The sequence below is a fragment of the Salvelinus sp. IW2-2015 genome, linkage group LG30, assembly GCF_002910315.2.
Source record: "Salvelinus sp. IW2-2015 linkage group LG30, ASM291031v2, whole genome shotgun sequence".
Lineage (NCBI taxonomy): Eukaryota > Metazoa > Chordata > Actinopteri > Salmoniformes > Salmonidae > Salvelinus > Salvelinus sp. IW2-2015.
This window is the reverse complement of record NC_036869.1, coordinates 9,178,430-9,198,985: the sequence shown is the minus strand read 5'-3', so window position 1 is coordinate 9,198,985 and position 20,556 is coordinate 9,178,430. Positions and strand designations below refer to the sequence as shown.

Below are 20,556 nucleotides of genomic sequence, written 5' to 3'. Positions count from 1 at the left end.
AACGTACTGTTACAGGACAGGGGTATTCATCTTTTAATCAATGCATAAGCCTAACATTTTCCGGTACAATAATTGGTTGTACACCATGTGTGCCAGTCAGCCAAACACATAAGCCAGACTAGCGCTGGATTCTACTGCCGCTTGCCTTAATCAGTGTGCGACTGACAACCAATAAAAGATTTCCTCAGACGGCTCTTCATTCCAGACAAATTACTACATGAGGAGTAGGAGCGAGGAGAGGGACACAGAACACACAAGGACAAGCTAGCTCCTCTACACAACAGGTTACATCTAATAGATGTTTCAGAGGTATTGTTGGACCAGATATTAAGCCTAGCTAGAATCTGGTTTTCATCTCCAGTCACTGGTGTACAAAAATATTATCATCCTACCTACAACAATAGATTGACTGTATGTACGTCTGTTTGGATAAAAAAGTGTCTGCTAAAATGAATCAAATGTCAAATTTAGACTGGTCGACTGACATAGCAAAGTATGCCTAAAATAGAATCTACGTCAAACAATTGAGATTTTTATGTTCTCTTACATTTACATTTTAGTCAATTAGCAGCCGCTCTTATCCAGAGACCCTAGTCTGGTCGGGGATTCGATCCAGCGACATTTTGGCTAATTATTAGGCTACCTGCCGCTTCTTTTTTTTACCCCCTTTTTCTTCCTAATTCCGATCTTGTCTCATCGCTTCAACACGGGCTCAGGAGAGGCGAAGGTCGAGTCATACGTCCTCCGAAACATGACCCGCCTAACCACGCTCCTTAACACCTGCCAGCTTAACCTAGAAGCCAGCCGCACTAATGTGTCAGAGGAAACACTGTTCAACTGGTGACCGGGGTCAGCCTGCAGGTACCAAGCCCGCAACAAGGCCAAACCCTCCCAACCTGGACGAAGCTGGGCCAATTGTGTGCCGTCCTATGGGACTCCCGGCCACGTCCGGTTGTGGCACAGCCTGGGAATGAACCAGGGTCTGTAGTAACGCCTCTAGCACTGCGATACAGTGCCTTAGAACGCTGCGCCACTCGGGAGGCCCCTACCTGCCGATCTTGAGGCAATGTCCATCAGAGGCCATCACAGTAATAACTGGGCCTGATATAAACTGATAATAACTGATTAATAACAGCCTAATAACAATTAACTGAGTGCTATGGCTAGTTCATAATGACCACCTTGTTACCTGTGTATGTTCTGCTTTAAAATACCCTGATAAATAGACTTACCAAGAATTTCATCAAAGATTTTGTATAATCCAGGGACGTAGGTGATTTCTCGTAGATTCATCCCAAGGTCTTCATCGAAAACCCACATTTGCTGAAAGGGTTGAAATAGATACGTCTATTGATCAACCATTCATAATACTTGACTACGCAACAACAACAAAGAGCAACACCAGATTTCTCTGTTAGATATATCTATAGAACTGGATGTTGTTGTGACTAAAGTTGTGTAGAACAGGGGTTCCCAAACTGTTTCACMCGGGCCCCCCTTCCAGCATGTGGAATGTCTATTTTGCAGGTTTGAAGCTTATTTCCTGCAATTCTACACATTTTGTCATGGGGTGCAAAGAACATTTAGCAGTTTTAAAGCAAATTTTCTTTCAATTCTATAAACTTTGCCATGTCTAATGTGTATTCATGTGATATTTGAYTGACAAGAAAATTACAACAATATCTATGGGCAAAGAAACCTAAATAACAAAACGTTAGCTGACATGGGCTAGTGTATCTGCACATTTCTGACAAGTTATAAATAGCTGTCTAAGGTCTGCAATGACTAACATGACAAGAGGAGCTGATGATTCACTACCCAATTTCAAAATGACACCTTGTGCATTCACCTATTACAATTTTCAAGAGTAAGTTTAAAGCCGAACCCCTCCGTTTGGGAACCACTGGTGTAGAATATGAGTAAAGTTAATTTGGCAAAACAGGAGTGAAAAAAAATATTCACAATTTTGTTTTCTTTTGCACCCTCCTGAACACAAGCTAGACATCTACAGTCATGAAGAAACCGAACCCACCTGGGTGACAGGTTCCACAGAGCCGATGTAGGTGTCAGGCCTCAGTAGGATGTGTTCCAGCTGGGTCTTCTTCTGGTACACCCTCTCCACTGACATCTTCTCTCCTCCCTTCTTCTTGGCTCCTCCACCTCCTCCCTCGGGCTTGCCCCCATCGCCCCTGCCGTTCGCCGCCGCTGCTGCCTCCTCCTCCCTCTTTTTGGCAGCATTCTTCTTATCAAAGAGGGTCTGGTATTAGACACATGTGCACAACTTTGTTAAAAATTACACTAGAGATAAATTATTGAACTCTGTGTCTGCAGGCACTGCAAGAACTAAGGCACAGCAGTAGCCGTTTTGTTTGAATTTGATTGTTTGACACGGGACTTAGACAGACCATCCAAATTCATTCCACGGAGGGCCAAGGGTCTGCAGGTTTTTGCTCCTCCCTTGTAGTTGATTGATGAATTAAGGTCACTAATTAGTAAGGAACTCCCCACACCTGGTTGTCTAGGTATTAACTGAAAGAAAAAACTAAAACCGGCAGACACTCAGCCCTCCATGGAATGAGTTTGACACCCCTGGTCTAAATCCTACTAGTCCAGTGTAACCTCAAATGTTTCCGTCAATGCTCCTTTACGCTTTGGTTGGTTGGTTGATTAGTGGGTTGGTTGGAACTTGGAAGGTTTACTTGGTTAGGCTAATTGCCCGGCACACACCCACAGTAGACACCATTGGTTAAGGCAGTAGATCTCATTGTTAAATACATAGGACTGCACCCAAGGAGAGGCCAAAAAGTGACTGAGCCTGAGGAGCAAACTTTATCAAATAAAAATGTAAATGTTTCAAGCATAGGGAACTCTAAACGGTATTGTTGTGGTAATGTATGTATACAATTGATCCAGAGCCGTTGAGCAGGCAATAGACTAAGCAAATAATCTACTGTGCACTAACAAACACAGTGGTTGAGTAAAATGCAGTCCCTGTCACCTGTGGCCCCTGAGATCTGTTTACATTTCTCTATGGGGAGGTATCTGAGCAACAGACCCTCACAATTCTCATCAGCCTATTAGTAACAAACAGAGGACCCAAGACAGTTCACTCCATATGATATATGGTTTACCAACTCTCACAGCAAGTCATAATCAGATTATCAAGCGAAAGCAGCCATTTAGCTCACGACAGTCCACCACTCTGGGATATTTGCATTGACAAGATATGTACAAAAAATTTATCTTGAGAGTATTATATATTAGGTCTGCTAAGAACCTAATCTTGGTTGCTCAAACACACAAAGAATTCTGCATGACCTCATTATCGCATCTTCTATCAGACAGCCAGCTGCTCCATTGTCTATCTGCTGCCAGTGGCACCCAAATTGACCTGTGTGAAGCTAGCCACAATAAGGATTCGCCACAATAGTGGAATTTGCACTTTGCCTTCAAAATAGAGGTCCCCCATCGAAAGTGATTCAAACTGATACAAAGTGGAATCATGCCATATTTGCACTAGATCATGCTAAACAAGGACGGAATATTGTTATAAATTCAACAAAATATAATAATTTGTAAATTTGACAAAACAAAAGTAAAAACTCTTTGGATAAATTATACTTTAGAATTGCATTGGGGGGAGGGGGCATACTTATACGCACCGCACAAATCAAAATCAAATTTTATTTGTCACATGCGCCGAATAAAAACAAGTGTGGACTATAGCGTGTAATATTTACTTACGAGCCCTTTCCCAACAATGCAGAATCAATCAACTGTGTGAATCAAGCCTTCATGGTTGAATTGCTGCAAAGAAACCACTACTAAAGGACACCAATAAAAAGAAGAGACTTGCTTGGGACAAGAAACACGAGCAATGGACATTAGACTGGTGGAAATCTGTCCTTTGGTGTGGAGTCCAAATTGGAGATTTTTGGTTCCAACCATAGTGTCTTTGTGAGACGCAGAGTAGGTGAACGGAGGATCTCCGCATGTGTATTTCCCACCATGAAGCATGGAGGAGGAGGTGTTATGGTGTGGGGGTGCTTTGCTGGTGACACTGGGATTTATTTAGAACTCAAGGCACCACAGCATTCTGCAGCGATACGCCATCCCATCTGGTTTGGGCTTAGTGGGACTATCATTTGTTTTTCAACAGGACAATGACCCATCACACCTCCAGGCTGTGTAAGGGCTATTTGACCAAGAAGGAGAGTGATGGAGTGCTGCATCTACAATCCCCCGACCTCAACCAAATTAAGATGGTTTGGGATGAGTCAGAGTGCAGAGCAAAAGAAAAGCAGCCAACAAGTGCTCAGCATATGTGGGAACTCCTTCAAGACTGTTGGAAAAGCATTCCAGGTGAAGCTGGTTGAGAGAATGCCAAGAGTGTGCAAAGCTGTCATCAAGGCAAAGGGTGATTATTTTAAGAATCTCAAATATATTTTGATTTGTTTAACACTTTTTTGGTTACTACATGATTCCATATGTGTTATTTCATAGTTTTGATGTCTTCACTATTATTCTGCAATGTAGTAAAATAGTAAAAAAAAATGTTTACTAAAATAGTAAAATAGAAAACCTAAAAAACATTTGACCGGTAGTGTACCATGATGATCTTGATGAATTGGAAATTATTTTCCCACCTTAGCTACTGGCCTTCTGTGGCTTTAAACTACACAGTACTACTCTATTCTTCATTTTATGATTGGATCCCCCCACCACCAATTATGCTTGGTTTTGTCCGGTCCTCAGAGGCTGTTCTTTTGTGAAGGGAAAAAAGTTGCCCAATAACGCCTCTTTCTCTCCACTCTCTTAAAACACTTAATTCTCTGAGCTAACTTGTAATAAATGGAGATGTACAATCATATTTAACATGGTAAATTCATAAGCATAAATAAGAATTAATTAGAAAATAATATTTTTTAAATGGAGAAGGTTTCGATTGCGAAGTGACGGCGTGAAAAACAAGTGATTATTGGTAAAAACAAGTGATTATTGGTCACTGTTAAATTGGGCTCAATTTTGTGAGTTCAGGGTCAACTTTGGAAGTATTATAAACTTTGAAACTGGGTTCCAGTAAACCACATAATTACATTAGGGCTGTTTCTCTGAACCTCAGGCAGTAGGCTCAAGCTAGCCTGTTTCTCTCCCCAGTCAGAGGCAGCATGCCTGTCTCAGACTCTGACCAGCAGCAACCTATCCTCCTTACTTCCCCCATGATGAAGGGGCCAAGACTGAAAACGTTTGGGAGGCACTGATCGGCAGGTAGCCTAGTGGTTAGAGCGTTGGGCCAGTAACCGAAAGGTTGCTAGATTGAATCCCCGAGCTGACAAGGTAAAAATCTGTCGTTCTGCCCCTGAACAAGGCAGTTAACCCACTGTTCCTAGGCCGTCATTGTAATTAAGAATTTGTTCTTAACTGACTTGCCTGGTTAAATAAAAAAATATATAAATCTAGCTAATGATTAGCACAAATACAGATGGGCAACCCCATCTATTTATTTATAGCAACTATACTGCATCAGTTGGGTTACAGGTGATAATTGCTTATTGCTAAATAACACACCAGCTTGATAATATGGCCCAATATGTTGTTTACGCTCATTTTTGGTGTGACATTTATTTGAAAATTGTCACCATTTTATTTTCTAACTTTTTTAAAATAGAAAACAAAGCTGCAATCAGACCCAAAAAACATAATACAATGTTCAATTAAACAGACCGGTGCTGTTCTGAAGAACCAATTGAAAAACAGAGGTTGTGGGTTCAAAATGCACCGCTGCCCTTCAAATACATCACTCATTGCTTTAAGCTAGAGGTCTTCAAGGGTCCAAAAAGTTGTACCTGATCCGAAATGGATCTGTGGCTTTCCCACCCTACCCGATATGCATAAATACATTTTAACTTACCAGAGACAGTTGTGTTCTGTGAGTGTCAGGCCAATACCCCATTTCATGGGTGCAAAATCCATAGGTTAGGCTCTACAGTGCATGCAAGTGCATGCAAGTATGCCCCCGATGCAATTCTAAGGTCTAATACATCCACAGTATGATTTCAACAGATTTTTGTCAAATTAACTAATGTCTTTTGTTTAGCATTATCTAGTCCAAATATGTCACGATTCCACTATATATCCGTTTGAATCACTTTCAAATGGGGGACTTTTATTTAGAAGGAAAACCGCAAATTCCACTATTGTGGCTAATCCTTGTGGCTAGCTTTACACAGGTCCCAAATTGTGCTGCCGTATCTACGGGCTGGTCGCTGCTAAAGCTAACGTTAGCTGACCAAATGTCGTGCAAATACATTTAAGGTATATTTCGCATAATTTTTTTTTATATATATAGATTAGGCTACCTACGAATAACGGTATTTGAGACACCTTCAAGATTCTATATTCAAACGGCGTGCATGTAAAATATGCAAACTGACTATCAATCACACTTGACGTGTATTGCAACAAAGAACTTCTTGGGGCATTGCCATTGGCCAAGTGGCTCACTCACAAAAAAGCAATGTTGCCGAATGACATGATAAAAGAAAACAATGTATCTGACGTTGGTGGACCAATCTGTGATTGTATGTGTCGGGCAATCGTAGCTAAATGAATATCCCAAATCATGGCCCATCTTGAATAGGCGCATGATAGTTTAAAGGAATGTATTAGCTGCTGTTTAGTTATCACTGGCCATTTTACAAATATCCAGCTCTTGAAACTGGGGAATTTCTCTCGTGCATCCCAGCAAAATGATCAACGCTAGCTGAATCGATAAAGCAAACATGTCCAGTAATGCAACATAACAAAATAGTAACTTACCACCCAAGTCAGACCCCCACTTCCTGCTGCGCCGTTGGACATCTTCCTTTTGTTTCCCTAAATTTGAGTGATGCTACTAAGCAGATAAAATACTGAAAAGTCCGGCATACAATATAGTCCATAAACTCAGGAATGCTTTCAGTTAACGGACCCCATTCGGTTATTTTCTGTGTCAGTACAAGTATAAAATGTCTGTCAAAATAGTTCAAGATGGGGGACTGTAGCGCGGCTATTGTTAAAATCGACGAGCGGTGGTTAGAACTAGGCCTGAAATCGTCAACGCTTGCGTGCTACTTGCCGATGTGTATAAATTACTGTACAAAATCCAGACGTTAAATAGTTCCACAAAATGTAATGTAGTACAAAATAAATTGAAATACTGTATAAATAAAATGACTTTAAAATACGGCTGTAAATCAATACCAAAATGTTCATTCACAAATAATAACACCGCCGCCTGCCTCCGTCAGGTTCCACCATCCGCAAGGCGACAATCCCCCACAGCGGAACCCACCAATCCGGTGCTCGCTTTTCGAGGAGCCGGTACTTCAGCCAATGGAAGAAAAAAAAATAACATGTCCCATCATGTACTTGAAATTTCTAACCAGTAGGTGGTAGTAGAAACACCGACCGTACTACTTTTTCTTACTTAGGAACCCATGTTGTCCATAGACTGCATGAAACCAGTTAATCAAAAAAATGTATTCTTTATTATACCGATTGCACAATTGACATATTTTAACACTTTTCATATTTCTGCAAGGTAGTTGTAGTTAAAATATTTTAACAAAGGTCTTCATCATGCATTCACCACAAATAAAATATAGAATACCTGTATATCCATAACCATAAGTGGATACAGACATCAAAACCTATCAATAGTTACATTGCTTTCTGGGGTCCATTCAACATTACATACAACAATTACACACAGATATTATATTGCTTTCTTCAAAAGACAAGTGGAAAATCCAAATCAGATGGACTTCAGGCTCATAGGTCATATTCCTATGTCCAGGAGCCAGAACCTTGTTATGGCAGGGGGTTGCAGCCAGGCCATATTGATCCATAGTCCCCTTTAAGGTGGAAAGCCATGTTGGACACCATATGCTCCCAAGGGGTCCAAGAGGATTAAGTTACTCCTCATTGGGCAGAGACAGTCTAGATAAGAGGCTTTTGTGTCATACAGAAGCTGGGTCTGGGTCTTGCTACATTCCTGGCAGTAAATATCCAACCAGCATCATTACAAGATCTGTAATCAATATAAGATTATTGATTCAAGACACACAGATCCCAAAGGATTATTGGACTACTTGACCGACCATCCATCCTGTACCCACAACCATCATCATCACCAAACTACTAACCCGTCATTTGTCTCATAAGCGCCAGGACGCATATGAATATACTATACATGACTATGTACAGAGTCGGTGTATTCAAGGTGATCATATTGAGCATGTGTCCATCTCATTCCACGGAGAGCAGTATGTCTGTGGATTTTCYCGCCTCCCTTGTACTTCATTGCTGAATTAAGGTCACTAATTAYTAAGGAACTTCCCTCACCTGGTTGTCCAAGTCTTAATTGAAAGAAGAAAAAAAAGCAGACACTAGGCCCTCCATGGAATGAGTTTGACTCCCCTGATCTTGAGCAAGGCACTGAGAAGAATCACTGATCTATACAGCATGTTGCATCCCAAATATAACTACTCATTACGCGATGAAGATTAACGTAGCAGCGCCTTGCTCAGAGCGATCGCCATCGAATGCAGTCTCCATCATCAAGCATCCTCCTCCTCCATCTCGACGAAGATTTCCAACGAGGATTCCTCCGGCTCATTCAAACTCCGCCGGAACAGCTGGGAGTGTTGCCATGACGACTCGCCCTCTCCTCCGGCTAGCTCCGCCTCCACGACCAACTCAGAGGATCCCGAAAGGCCCTGAAGCAAATGCATCTCCCCATCTGGGTGTTCAAAAACATGACAAAACATTTAGCCATTGTTATGCAGGATAAAGAAGAAAAATATATAATTTAAGTGCACAAGCAAAGCATACCTGATAATCAAATCATAATATATCCGTTTTACATTTACAAATCACTAAGTATACAATTAGCACTTCAAGTTAATTTGAAAAAAGGCTTCAACTTAATCGTGAAAGGGATGGGTCACATAAACCAGACAAATCTATCAATCATCCATCAACCTCCTGAGAACTCTGTGGTGTTCTGTCCAGACTGCAGACCCCAGCGGACGGTTCCAGAGTGAAACGTCTGGCTGCATGCTCTGACTGAGACGGTCTTTATCTTCATCCTTACAGGAGCACAGTCCAACTTCCAACTGATCTTCCCTGACGATGAGCCCTCTGTACGAGCTAGATATACCTGACAGGACAGAGCGCATTTACTGACAGGAAAAAGACAGCATAAATATGGAAACATTTACAGTTGCGATACATACATCTTATAGAAGSAACATATCCAAAGTTAGGATATATTGATAAAGGCAACTTCTTTATTATTGGTTCTGCAAAAAAGTAATGCCCTTGAATTAACGATCAAAGACTGACCAATATTAAAAAGACAGAAAAGCAACAAAGTATCCCATTGATGTGTCAATATAAGAACTAGATTGAATCAATAAGAGCATTGCAGCTTGTCTTTTATGATATATCATGGATAAAAACTAACCATCTGCCAGTCATTCTCCAGCTTCCTGAAGACAGACTCTTTCCTCCACAAAGTCTTGTCCCAGCCCTGGATGTCCTCACTGTCATTGGACACCCTGCAGTAGTGATCCTTGGTGGAGTTGTACCGCAGATGGAATACTCTCCCACTCTTCTCCTTCTCAGTCGGAACAAACACAAACTCTGCTGCAGCAGCCTGGTAGAGAGAGAAACACAAATACATTCATTTAAAAAGAGACGTTTCCCCCATTGTTACAAGACAATTGTTCCTATCTGACTCAAAGGACCATTACAGTTATTATTATTAATAACAACGCCATTTAGCAGATACTTCTACCCAAAGCGACTATAGTCATGCATGCATACATTTTCGTATCGGTGGTCCCAGTGGGTCCACAAAGATGCAAGGAAGTAACAAGTTATTTGACTCAGTAACACAGCTGTATAGCTCACCGATGGGGTAGTCCCTGGTCTTGTTTCGCCGCGGGCATTCCTCCAGGCCAGGGAGCCAGAGTTGCGTCCTCCCAGCTCACCCTGTTTGGGTGTCTTAGGAGATATAAACTCCACCAGCTCCACTAGGAGTCTCTCTAACAGCTCCTTCTTCCTCTCAGAGCTCAGGGACTGCTGCCTCTGGACATGAATACAGAAAAGTGATGGGTGACTGAGCTCTACCCTCTACAGATGAACACACAGGAATGTTATCAGGCTCTGGGTAAAGTGACTGGTGCCTCTATAGACAAACCCTGAACAACATGGATGAGGGGCTGTTGCTTGTATGTTTACAATCTACCTCACCAGATGAGAGGTCTCTCTACACAAATTGCATAACATATATGCTCATAACACGTGAAGCACTATATTCGTTTACACATAWGTAGACACGGGTTTGGTGATGAATATATGAGGTTAAAAAGTGGTGGAGGTCTGAGGTGAACCTACCACAGCATTGAGCCCGTTGATGGTGTATAGCAGCCAGGGCTCCTGGACCTTGTTCCGTCTGGACAGGACCTCTGGGTGCTTACAGGAATACCTCCAGGTCACATCCACCACCTGCAGCACATCAACATACTCCTAACATCCTGAAAACTCTACAAGCCACAGCTAGAGACTTATTGACTCATTTGATTCTGAAGTGTGTGTAATCAAGCTAAGCATGGGTGAAGAGATTAGGTAAAGCATCTCTTCATACTTTAACAGATTGGGCCTAAGTGAATGCTCACTATTGCGTTGTGTTTGAACAAGGCATTTTCAGTGGGAAACGCCAACTACTCTCTCCGGCACCTTCAAAATGTACATTCTGTGTGAGAGCGAGTGTGTTCCTCACCTGGTCCTTGGAGAAAGCAAGAACATAGTCTAGTTTCTTCCCCCAGCCAATCTCATAGAGCAAAGGTTTGTCACAGGCGTTCTCACAGGAGTCACAGTGCAGCCAGCGGTGCTGAGAGGCAGAGTACACCTCCGTCCACACGTGGTCTGGGACAGGACAAGGAACAGGATAACATATTAACGACATATCTGCCATACAGTATTTGCGGAGATGCACAGTTATGGCCAGTTAGAAATAGTTGAGAATAGAATAGGATAAACCGCCACGGAGCCAATTGCTCCATGTAGTCAATAAACCTCTCCAGGGAAAGTAGCAGAGAATGGGAAAGCAGTCACACTAACACAGAACAGGAACATGTCGAGAGATCCCCTCCTGAACCAGTCTTAATTAGTAGAGCCTCTGTAACAGCTTCTGTGCTTTAACATGAATGAATAGAGTGTTACAGTACCTGTGTTATCCCAGATATACCTGGCCTCCAGGTCCAGGGCTCTGCAGCACAGGGTGAAACAGTTGGCCCACTCCCCACAGCGCCCTCTCCTGGTTTCCAGCAACTTCTCAGGGTTGTTGTACCTGCACACGGAGGAGAGTGATGTCTTAATTTGTACCTTAGCAGATGTTTTATCCAATGTGACATACAGTAGTGAGTGCATACATTTTTAATAATAATCCCTGCAGAAATTGAACCTACGACCTTGGAATTGTTAGCACCACGGTCCTACCAACTGGCCACATAGGACCATGTTCCAGCTCATCTTTGAAACAGGTGGGATATATAATGATAGAGAAAACACTGACTCTTTGAACCCACCTGGGGAACCTGGTAGAGTGGTTACAGGCCTGACAGTGATGGTTCTCTACCCTCTGGGCTCCCCATCGAAGGTCGTCTGTAGAAGGGGCCAGTGGGCCTGAGGACTGGGTTGGACCCCCACAGTGGTTGCACGGCAGGCAGTCCACCCAGGAGAAGAACTCCCCTTTAAACCAGCGGAGCAGTTCCAGCACCAGTAGGTCCTCTTCACTCAGGTTGCAATCTGAAGACCGGAGAGAGAAAGGAATAAGGTCAAAGCAAGAACAAATGTCTTTAAAGTTCATGGACATCCAGAAATACAATAAACATCAACTGTTTGATTACAAGCTCTGAAGAGTTTGCTCCTTTATTCATGCACCTTCTGTGTGGAGTGAGGTAGCAAGTGTTCTTGTCGTTTTAATTATTATTATTATTATTATTACTACTACGCCTATTGCAGCTAATATTGGCCATCTTACTAAAACAAGGTAATGTCTCGTTAAACCAACAATAAGTGCTAAAATTAGCCGCACGGCTGATCTCAATTGCAACCATCATTGGCCACAGATTTACCGCTCCACGCTCTTTCCAGAGCGAGCACTGATGCTGTTGTAACTAGCAAATTGGTTGTCTCTTCTCTCTTCAGTCACGTGCTGCATTCTGTTACGTGAACGATTAGCTAAGCCTTGGATACATCCAGTATTGCTCCAAATGCGTATCACTCGTTCACATACAGCCAGTAGTCAGCCAAAGCCCCCCCACCCCCAAACTTCTCATTGGATCTAAACAAATCACGTACGTCACCTATTTTCCGAAAGGTGACTAGTTTGCACCCCTGAAGATCAGCCAAATCACTGGTTTGTTGTTGTGAGTTTTTCATTGCAATCAAGCTTATTTTAAGAAAAATTGTACCAACACGGTGCACCATGTAAAGTTCAACATCTTTGTTGCAATCCACCCAGCGTTTATAAAGCACAGTAGAACTGGTTTAGCCGGAATTCATCTCATCTGCCAACTGACAATAGCAATTGAGAATGGGAACGAGGTTAAACCTGAATAGGAACTCTGAACTACGGGGTTGGTGTTACCTGGATCGGCCTGCTTGGCCTGCTGTAGTTTCTCCTTGGCTGTGGTGGTCAGCTGCTGGTGTGGTATAACACCTAAAGCTTTCTGCTGTAGCTCTGAGTTCTCATACTCCATCACATGCTGGAAGTTAGACTGGAGGGTGGTCAGGAAGATCATACTGCTTTCCTGATGAACAGAAACAGAGGGAGGGAGATAGATTAAAAAGGGAGAGAGGGSGGGTGAGAGAGAGATGAGAGTTCAATTGAAGGGATGCAATTGTTTACTGACAAAGTAAGAAAATGTATGTAGTTCTGTCCTTGAGCTGTTCTTGTCTAATGATGTTCTGTATTATGTTTCATGTTGTGTTTGGACCCCAGGAGGATATGCTACTTTTGCAACAGCTAACGGGGTCCTAATAAAATACAAATAAAAAATACAAAAGTGTATCGGAGAGAAATTATCACACAAGACTCAAGCTTTACCAAGGAGGGTGCTTGTGCAGCAGGGGTTTGTCTAGCTGCCAGGCTGGCAGTAACAGGTGGACCCTGGGCTGCTGCCGAGGCTGGAGCTGAGGCTAGGGCAGTGGCACTTGCTGTCACAGGAGACTGTTGGGGCTGACCCACATCCAGTCTCTGATCCCTTTCTGCAGCGATGGACTCCCGGATTCTCCTCAGCTGGTCCACAGAGGCAGACTTGGGGAACACCAGGTGAGTTTCAGCCTGAGGAGAGAGGGAGACATCCAGATAAAAATGCATCCCAAAAGACATGCATCTAGGCTTCTGGCATGTTTACTTATGTAGAACTTTTCAAAGGCAGTCATGCATACATCTTTCTTGACATTTCAATTACATTCAATCAGTGTGTTTTTAGAATAAGGATGACAACAGTAGCCTACCTCCTCAAAGCCCATCTCAAAGAGGCACTCCACTGCCCCTCTGATAGGAAGGAGTTTGGCAGAAAATGTAGGGTTCCCTATTCGAATAGACCTGTATTTGCCTTCATTGGGATTCCTGCAAGGACATTCACAAATATCTTAGCTAGTGAAAATGTATTGGATGCACAGTGCCTTGCAAAAGTATTCAGACCCRGTGAATTTCTTAACTTTTTGTGATGCAAAGTGGGATTAAAATGGATTTATTTGTAATTTGTCAATCCACACAAAATACTCTGTCAGTGGAAGAAAAACTATTTTTTTTAAAGATGAATTAAAATTTTGAATTTGTTGCATAACTATTCAGCCCTTCTGTTTAGGCAAGCCTAAATTAGCACAGGAATARAATTTGGCTGAACAAATCATATGGACTCAGTGTGAAATAATACGGGTTGACATTTTTGAATGACTAACCCTTCCTCTGTCCCCCATACATACAACATCTGTCAGGTCTCTCAGTCAAGTATTGAATTTAACTACAAAGATCAGGGAGCTTTTCAAAAGCATCAAAAAGGGCAGTGATTGGTAGATGGGTAATAATAACAAATCAGGGCCTCCTGAGCGCCGCAGTGGTCTAAGGCACTACATCGCAGTTGCTAGCTGTGCCACTATAGATCCTGGTTCGAGTTCAGTCTCTGTCGTAGCTGGCCGCGACCGGGAGACCCATGGGGCGGCACACAATTGGCCCAGTGTCGTCCGGGTTAGGGGAGGGTTTGGCTGGCAGGGATATCCTTGTCCCATCGCGCTCTAGCGACTCCTGTGGCCGGCCGGGCGCATGCACGTCAACAGGTGTACGGCGATTCCTCCGACAAGTTGGTGTAGCTGACTTCCGGGTTAAGCGGGCATTGTGTCAAGAAGCAGTGCAGCTTGGTTGGGTCATGTTTCGGAGGACACATGGCTCTCGACCTTCGCCTCTCCCGAGTTCGTATGGGAGTTGCAGCGATGAGACAAGACTAACTACCAATTGGATACCACGAAATCCCGGGGAGAAAAAGGGGGAAAAGTTTTTAAAAATGTTAACTTTAAAAACAAAATCAGACATTGAATATCTCCTTAAGCATGGTCAAGATAATAATTATGCTTTTGTTTATGTATTCAACCACCCAGACACAGCAAGGATAGTTGTCCTTCTGAACTGAGCTGCAGGACAGGAATGAAACTGCTCAGGGATGTTACCATGGGCTCCCGAGTGGTGCAGCGGTCTAAGGCACTGCATCTCAGTGCTAGAGGCGTCACTACAGACACCCTGGTTCGATTCCAGGCTGCATCACAACCAGTCGTGATTGGGAGTCCCATAGGGCAGCGCACAATTGGCCCAGAGTTGGGTGGGGTAGGCAGTCATTGTAAATAAGAATTTGTTCTTATCTGACTTGCCTAGTTAAATGAAGGTTAAATTAACAAAATACCATGAGGTCATTCTTGATTTTAAAATGGCTAGAGTTCAATGGCTGTGATGGGAGAAAAATGAGGGTGGAACAACATTGTAGAAACTCCACAATAATAACCTAAATGACAGAGTGAAAATAATAGAAATATACAGAATAAAAATATTCCAAAACATGCATCTTGTATGCAACAAGGCACTAAAGTAATACTGCAACAACAACAAAAACACAGCAAAGGAATACATAATTTGGCCTAAATGTAAAGCCTTATGATTGGGGCAAAGCCAACACATCATTGAGTAACTGCCTCCTTATTTTCAAGCATGGTGGTGGCTGAATCATGGTATGGTATGCTTGACATTGGGAAATAATGGGGAGTTTTTCCAGAATAAAAAGAAATGGGATGGATCTAAGCACAGGCAAAATGCTAGAGGAAAACCTGCTTCAGTCAGTCTGCCATACACCAGTCACTGGGAGAGGAATTCACCTTTCAGCAGGACAACCTACAATACAAGGCCAAATCTACACTGGAGTTGCTTACCAAGAAGACAGTGAACGTTCTGGAGTGGCCAAGTTACAGTTTTGGCAAGTCTGCTTTAAAATCTATGACAAGACATGACAATTGCTGTGTAGCCATGATCCCACAACAGCTTGACAGACCTTGAATAATTTTGAAAATAATAAAAATTGGCAAATATTGCACAATCCAGGTGTGCAAAGCGAGTAGAGATTTACCCCAAAAAGACTCAAGACAACTCCCATAACTTTAAAGCTGCAATACYTAACTTTTTGGAGGACCGACCAAATTAACATAGAAATTAGTTATAGATCTGTCACTCATTGAAAGAAAGTGGTAGATCTGTTTTAAGGGTTCTATTTCTATGATCACAATTGTTTTGCATCTCACACACACCGCTCGCGTCATGTTGCAAAAATAAAATGTACACATACATGTTATTCAATCATTGCACCCACACTGCTCGCTCGCACGCGCCAACAAGCATCTGCGTTGCCAAGCGCTAAAATAGAAGTCAGTTTTATTTGTGACGAAGTCCTGCCTCTCCCATCTCCTCATTGGTTTATAGAAGCAGATATGATTGAAAGACAAACTGAGGTCGGTTGGTCGTCGTGGTAATACTATAAAAGTTTGGCATCTAACGCCATATAAATTTCAAAGAAGAAAAAGCCTGGAAGGTGGAGAGATGACTAGAAACGATTCGGTTGACTGTTTTATGTGTGGATTAATTGTCAGAGTAGAGGACCTTGTGCATTTCAGGTAAAACAACAACTAAACATTTACATCCCAGGACAAATTAGCTAGCAACAGCAAGCTAACTAAATAGGACAAATTAACTAGCAACTGCAAGCTAGCTAGCTAAATTGCCAAAAATGTTTAGTGCTTTTTGACTTGTCCCTAAATTACTATAATTGGGTCAGAGTTTTTGATATTTCAACCTGCGTGTCGTGATCGCTAATTTATATGGCGAATGGAATCTAACTTTCATAGTATTACCACAACAACCAACCTCAGTTCATCTTTCAATCACCCAAGTGGGTATAACCAATTTTTATTTATTTTTATTTATTTAACCTTTATTTAACCAGGTAGGCAAATTGAGAACACGTTCTCATTTACAATTGCGACCTGGCCAAGATAAAGCAAAGCAGTTCGACACATACAACAACACATAGTTACACATGGAGTAAAACAAACATATAGTCAATAATACAGTGAAAAAAAAAATAAGTCTATATACAATGTGAGCAAGTGAGGTGAGATAAGGGAGGTGAAGGCAAACAAATATATGTATAAATANAAATAATAGAAATATACAGAATAAAAATATTCCAAAACATGCATCTTGTATGCAACAAGGCACTAAAGTAATACTGCAACAACAACAAAAACACAGCAAAGGAATACATAATTTGGCCTAAATGTAAAGCCTTATGATTGGGGCAAAGCCAACACATCATTGAGTAACTGCCTCCTTATTTTCAAGCATGGTGGTGGCTGAATCATGGTATGGTATGCTTGACATTGGGAAATAATGGGGAGTTTTTCCAGAATAAAAAGAAATGGGATGGATCTAAGCACAGGCAAAATGCTAGAGGAAAACCTGCTTCAGTCAGTCTGCCATACACCAGTCACTGGGAGAGGAATTCACCTTTCAGCAGGACAACCTACAATACAAGGCCAAATCTACACTGGAGTTGCTTACCAAGAAGACAGTGAACGTTCTGGAGTGGCCAAGTTACAGTTTTGGCAAGTCTGCTTTAAAATCTATGACAAGACATGACAATTGCTGTGTAGCCATGATCCCACAACAGCTTGACAGACCTTGAATAATTTTGAAAATAATAAAAATTGGCAAATATTGCACAATCCAGGTGTGCAAAGCGAGTAGAGATTTACCCCAAAAAGACTCAAGACAACTCCCATAACTTTAAAGCTGCAATACYTAACTTTTTGGAGGACCGACCAAATTAACATAGAAATTAGTTATAGATCTGTCACTCATTGAAAGAAAGTGGTAGATCTGTTTTAAGGGTTCTATTTCTATGATCACAATTGTTTTGCATCTCACACACACCGCTCGCGTCATGTTGCAAAAATAAAATGTACACATACATGTTATTCAATCATTGCACCCACACTGCTCGCTCGCACGCGCCAACAAGCATCTGCGTTGCCAAGCGCTAAAATAGAAGTCAGTTTTATTTGTGACGAAGTCCTGCCTCTCCCATCTCCTCATTGGTTTATAGAAGCAGATATGATTGAAAGACAAACTGAGGTCGGTTGGTCGTCGTGGTAATACTATAAAAGTTTGGCATCTAACGCCATATAAATTTCAAAGAAGAAAAAGCCTGGAAGGTGGAGAGATGACTAGAAACGATTCGGTTGACTGTTTTATGTGTGGATTAATTGTCAGAGTAGAGGACCTTGTGCATTTCAGGTAAAACAACAACTAAACATTTACATCCCAGGACAAATTAGCTAGCAACAGCAAGCTAACTAAATAGGACAAATTAACTAGCAACTGCAAGCTAGCTAGCTAAATTGCCAAAAATGTTTAGTGCTTTTTGACTTGTCCCTAAATTACTATAATTGGGTCAGAGTTTTTGATATTTCAACCTGCGTGTCGTGATCACTAATTTATATGGCGAATGGAATCTAACTTTCATAGTATTACCACAACAACCAACCTCAGTTCATCTTTCAATCACCCAAGTGGGTATAACCAATGTGGAGATGGGAGAGGCAGGACTTGCACAACGTGTCACAAATAGAACTGACTTCTGTTTTAGCGCTTGGTAACGCATTTAGCGCTTGGCAACGCAGACGCTCGTTGGCGCAATGATTGAATAACATGCATGTGTWCATTTATTTTGCAACGCTTGCGCACGCAATGGGAGCGGTCAGTATGTTACTTTCGGTTTTGTACACTATCTTAAATAAAGCAGAAAATACAATATTTTAGGTTATTGCAAATATATTTCACAGCGGTTTAGAGATGGTACAATGATTATCTACACTATACATTGTTTTGTCAAACTGAAATTAGGCGAACAATTACAATTTTACCAACAAGGGAATGGAGGAGCAAATTCTGCATTTTGCAGCTACCCAAGACAGCTGTAATCGATGCTAAATGTTTTTCTAACACGTATCGACTTAGGGAGCTGAATACGACTATATTTTATTTATTACATTTTATTAAAATAAAATGAAATCCACTTAGACATGATTGTGTCGATGACAATTATTTTTTCAATTTAAAAATAAATTGTGATGAAATCCAACAGGCAAGGGGTCTGAATATTTTTGCAAGGCATTGTATGTTATGTCGGTATAAAGAACAGGCAGGTCTTGGAGTTCCTTTAAAGCAATTTTCATACGTTACTCAGCAGCTGCATGAGATAAAGTTGAGCTAGAGACAAGTAGTTCATTTGTTACAATCGTTTCCAAGAGAAAAATAAATGCCGRTACAATGTAACAAGTGCTCGCGACTCAAGCGGATGACAGCTTTTCCCGTTTCAGTAGCTTGTAGTCGCCTCATATTTCCATTTTCTTTTCAACAAGATGACATTGCATAATGTCTAGCTATGAGCTAAAGAATCTAAGCTAGTTAGTAAGGAAGCTAGCATCATAAGCTAACTAGCAAAGTTAGCTAGGCAATATTTTCCGCTTACATTCAAGCACAAATACATTATTACCTAAGAATGTTGTCGGCATAGGTGATCAACAATTTCGCGACGTCTAGAAACACTTCATTCGAATTTTCGCATAGTGTTGAGAATCCTTGAGACCCAGCCATGTCCTCTCTGCTACAACCTCCTTCCCTGGACGTATTTTACTCARTAGGGTAGCTAACGTTAGCTATATGAACGACGATTTCATTGCTGCTAGCAACCTCAAGTAAATAATCCAAATAGCTGCCATTGCAATGCCTGAACAAATCACGAATATTAAAAAGAAAAACTATTCAAAAATCTATGTAAAATATGGTAATGACATCCATAAATCAATATTTCCCAAATGTATACATTAATTTACATTGTTCTGTTGTATATAAATTGTAATCTACACTTCTATGTTCAATGTATGGTATCAGGCAATACGATAGTATCCCCGTTGAATGAACTCACTTGCTTGGATGCCAGTGTGTGAGCGAGACACATTTGACATTTGCAGAGGATTTCAGACATATAATGACATAATATATCATCGCTTTCACGTGGTAAGTGGCAAATAGATGATTCAGGGAGGTGTATTTCGTAGTTGGACAAATTAGAACGCTAATAGCCTGTTATGTTGTCGTGTTGGTGAGGGATCAGTCATTGACAGCCTGGGTCCAGGGACACAGTTGGAGCAGTAAGGATATGATACCGAGGTAAAGTTGGTTTTATATTCACACATTCGGACTTTCAATAGACATTCATCAGACATTTGCCAAAAGCCATTTAAAATAACTAATTCATTGATTGTCACAGAAACATAAAACTAGATATGGTTTATTCTATAAATGTCTAGCATAGTTTTACAACCTTTGTTTTGAGGAAAAATTCCAGTTTTGACTTGATAGAAATGCATAAAATCTATCAAATGCCATTTAAAGCTGTATAAATCAATAACTATTTCACCGTTTGTCACAGAAACATTAAACTAGGTATGATTTATTCAATAAATGTCTAGCATASTTTTACAACCTTTGTTTTGAGGAAAAATTCCAGTTTTGATTTGATAGAGGGCATGTAGTCCGTCTAGAGGGCGTGCGGTCAAAGTTCTAACGAGTCTGTTATACCCTATTAGAAGGGGCCTGGCAGAAAATGCTGCATCTTCAGTCGTATTAAAATAGATTACAGGGAAAAACTATGGGATGAAGGGGTCAGGCCTGACTAACAAAAAAGACAGGTGGATGGATCAAGAGGACCAAGACAACCAAGAGGATCAACATGGACATTCCACAGTGGAGATAATGAAAACTAAGAGTGAACCATAACATACGTATATACTGTATATAACTAGCATTCGTATTGGGCGATACCAGAGGGTGGATAA

The 20,556-nt window shown here is 41.4% G+C and overlaps 2 protein-coding genes across 3 annotated transcripts in view; both read right to left on the bottom strand.

The window, feature by feature from the left end:
• LOC111955011 (DNA topoisomerase 2-beta) overlaps nucleotides 1–7,318 on the bottom strand; it is a 42,378-nt gene extending 35,060 nt beyond the window's left edge. The window contains exons 1-3 of one of the 2 annotated variants that reach the window (XM_023975024.2): nucleotides 6,820–7,318; nucleotides 2,033–2,257; nucleotides 1,233–1,323 (exon numbers count right to left, since the gene is read on the bottom strand). In XM_023975024.2, coding sequence (XP_023830792.1) covers nucleotides 1,233–1,323; nucleotides 2,033–2,257; nucleotides 6,820–6,861 — 358 coding nt within the window. In that variant the 5' untranslated portion in view covers nucleotides 6,862–7,318. The remainder of the gene's footprint in view (nucleotides 1–1,232; nucleotides 1,324–2,032; nucleotides 2,258–6,819) is intronic. The other variant, XM_023975025.2, reaches the window with a different exon arrangement.
• A 1,002-nt stretch (nucleotides 7,319–8,320) lies between these two features.
• ngly1 (N-glycanase 1) lies at nucleotides 8,321–19,382 on the bottom strand. The gene is made up of 12 exons (XM_023975133.2): nucleotides 19,212–19,382; nucleotides 13,573–13,687; nucleotides 13,160–13,396; nucleotides 12,701–12,863; nucleotides 11,637–11,856; nucleotides 11,277–11,398; nucleotides 10,829–10,974; nucleotides 10,444–10,554; nucleotides 9,958–10,134; nucleotides 9,509–9,700; nucleotides 9,025–9,202; nucleotides 8,321–8,782 (listed from the first exon to the last, which is right to left on the bottom strand). The coding sequence occupies exons 1-12, from the start codon at nucleotides 19,310–19,312 to the stop codon at nucleotides 8,601–8,603; spliced, it is 1,944 nt and encodes a 647-aa protein (XP_023830901.1). The 5' UTR covers nucleotides 19,313–19,382; the 3' UTR covers nucleotides 8,321–8,600.
• Nucleotides 19,383–20,556: the final 1,174 nt, after the last annotated feature.

What these genes read in the sequence shown, in the direction of transcription:
- ngly1 (XM_023975133.2), bottom strand. Translation starts at nt 19,312, where the DNA reads ATGGCTGGGTCTCAAGGATTCTCAACACTATGCGAAAATTCGAATGAA. An exon ending in TCAACGGGCTCAATGCTGTG is followed by an intron (nt 10,135 to 10,443) that starts GTAGGTTCACCT and finishes ATTCATGTCCAG; the next exon opens with AGGCAGCAGTCCCTGAGCTC. An exon ending in GACCAGGGACTACCCCATCG is followed by an intron (nt 9,701 to 9,957) that starts GTGAGCTATACA and finishes TCTCTCTACCAG; the next exon opens with GCTGCTGCAGCAGAGTTTGT.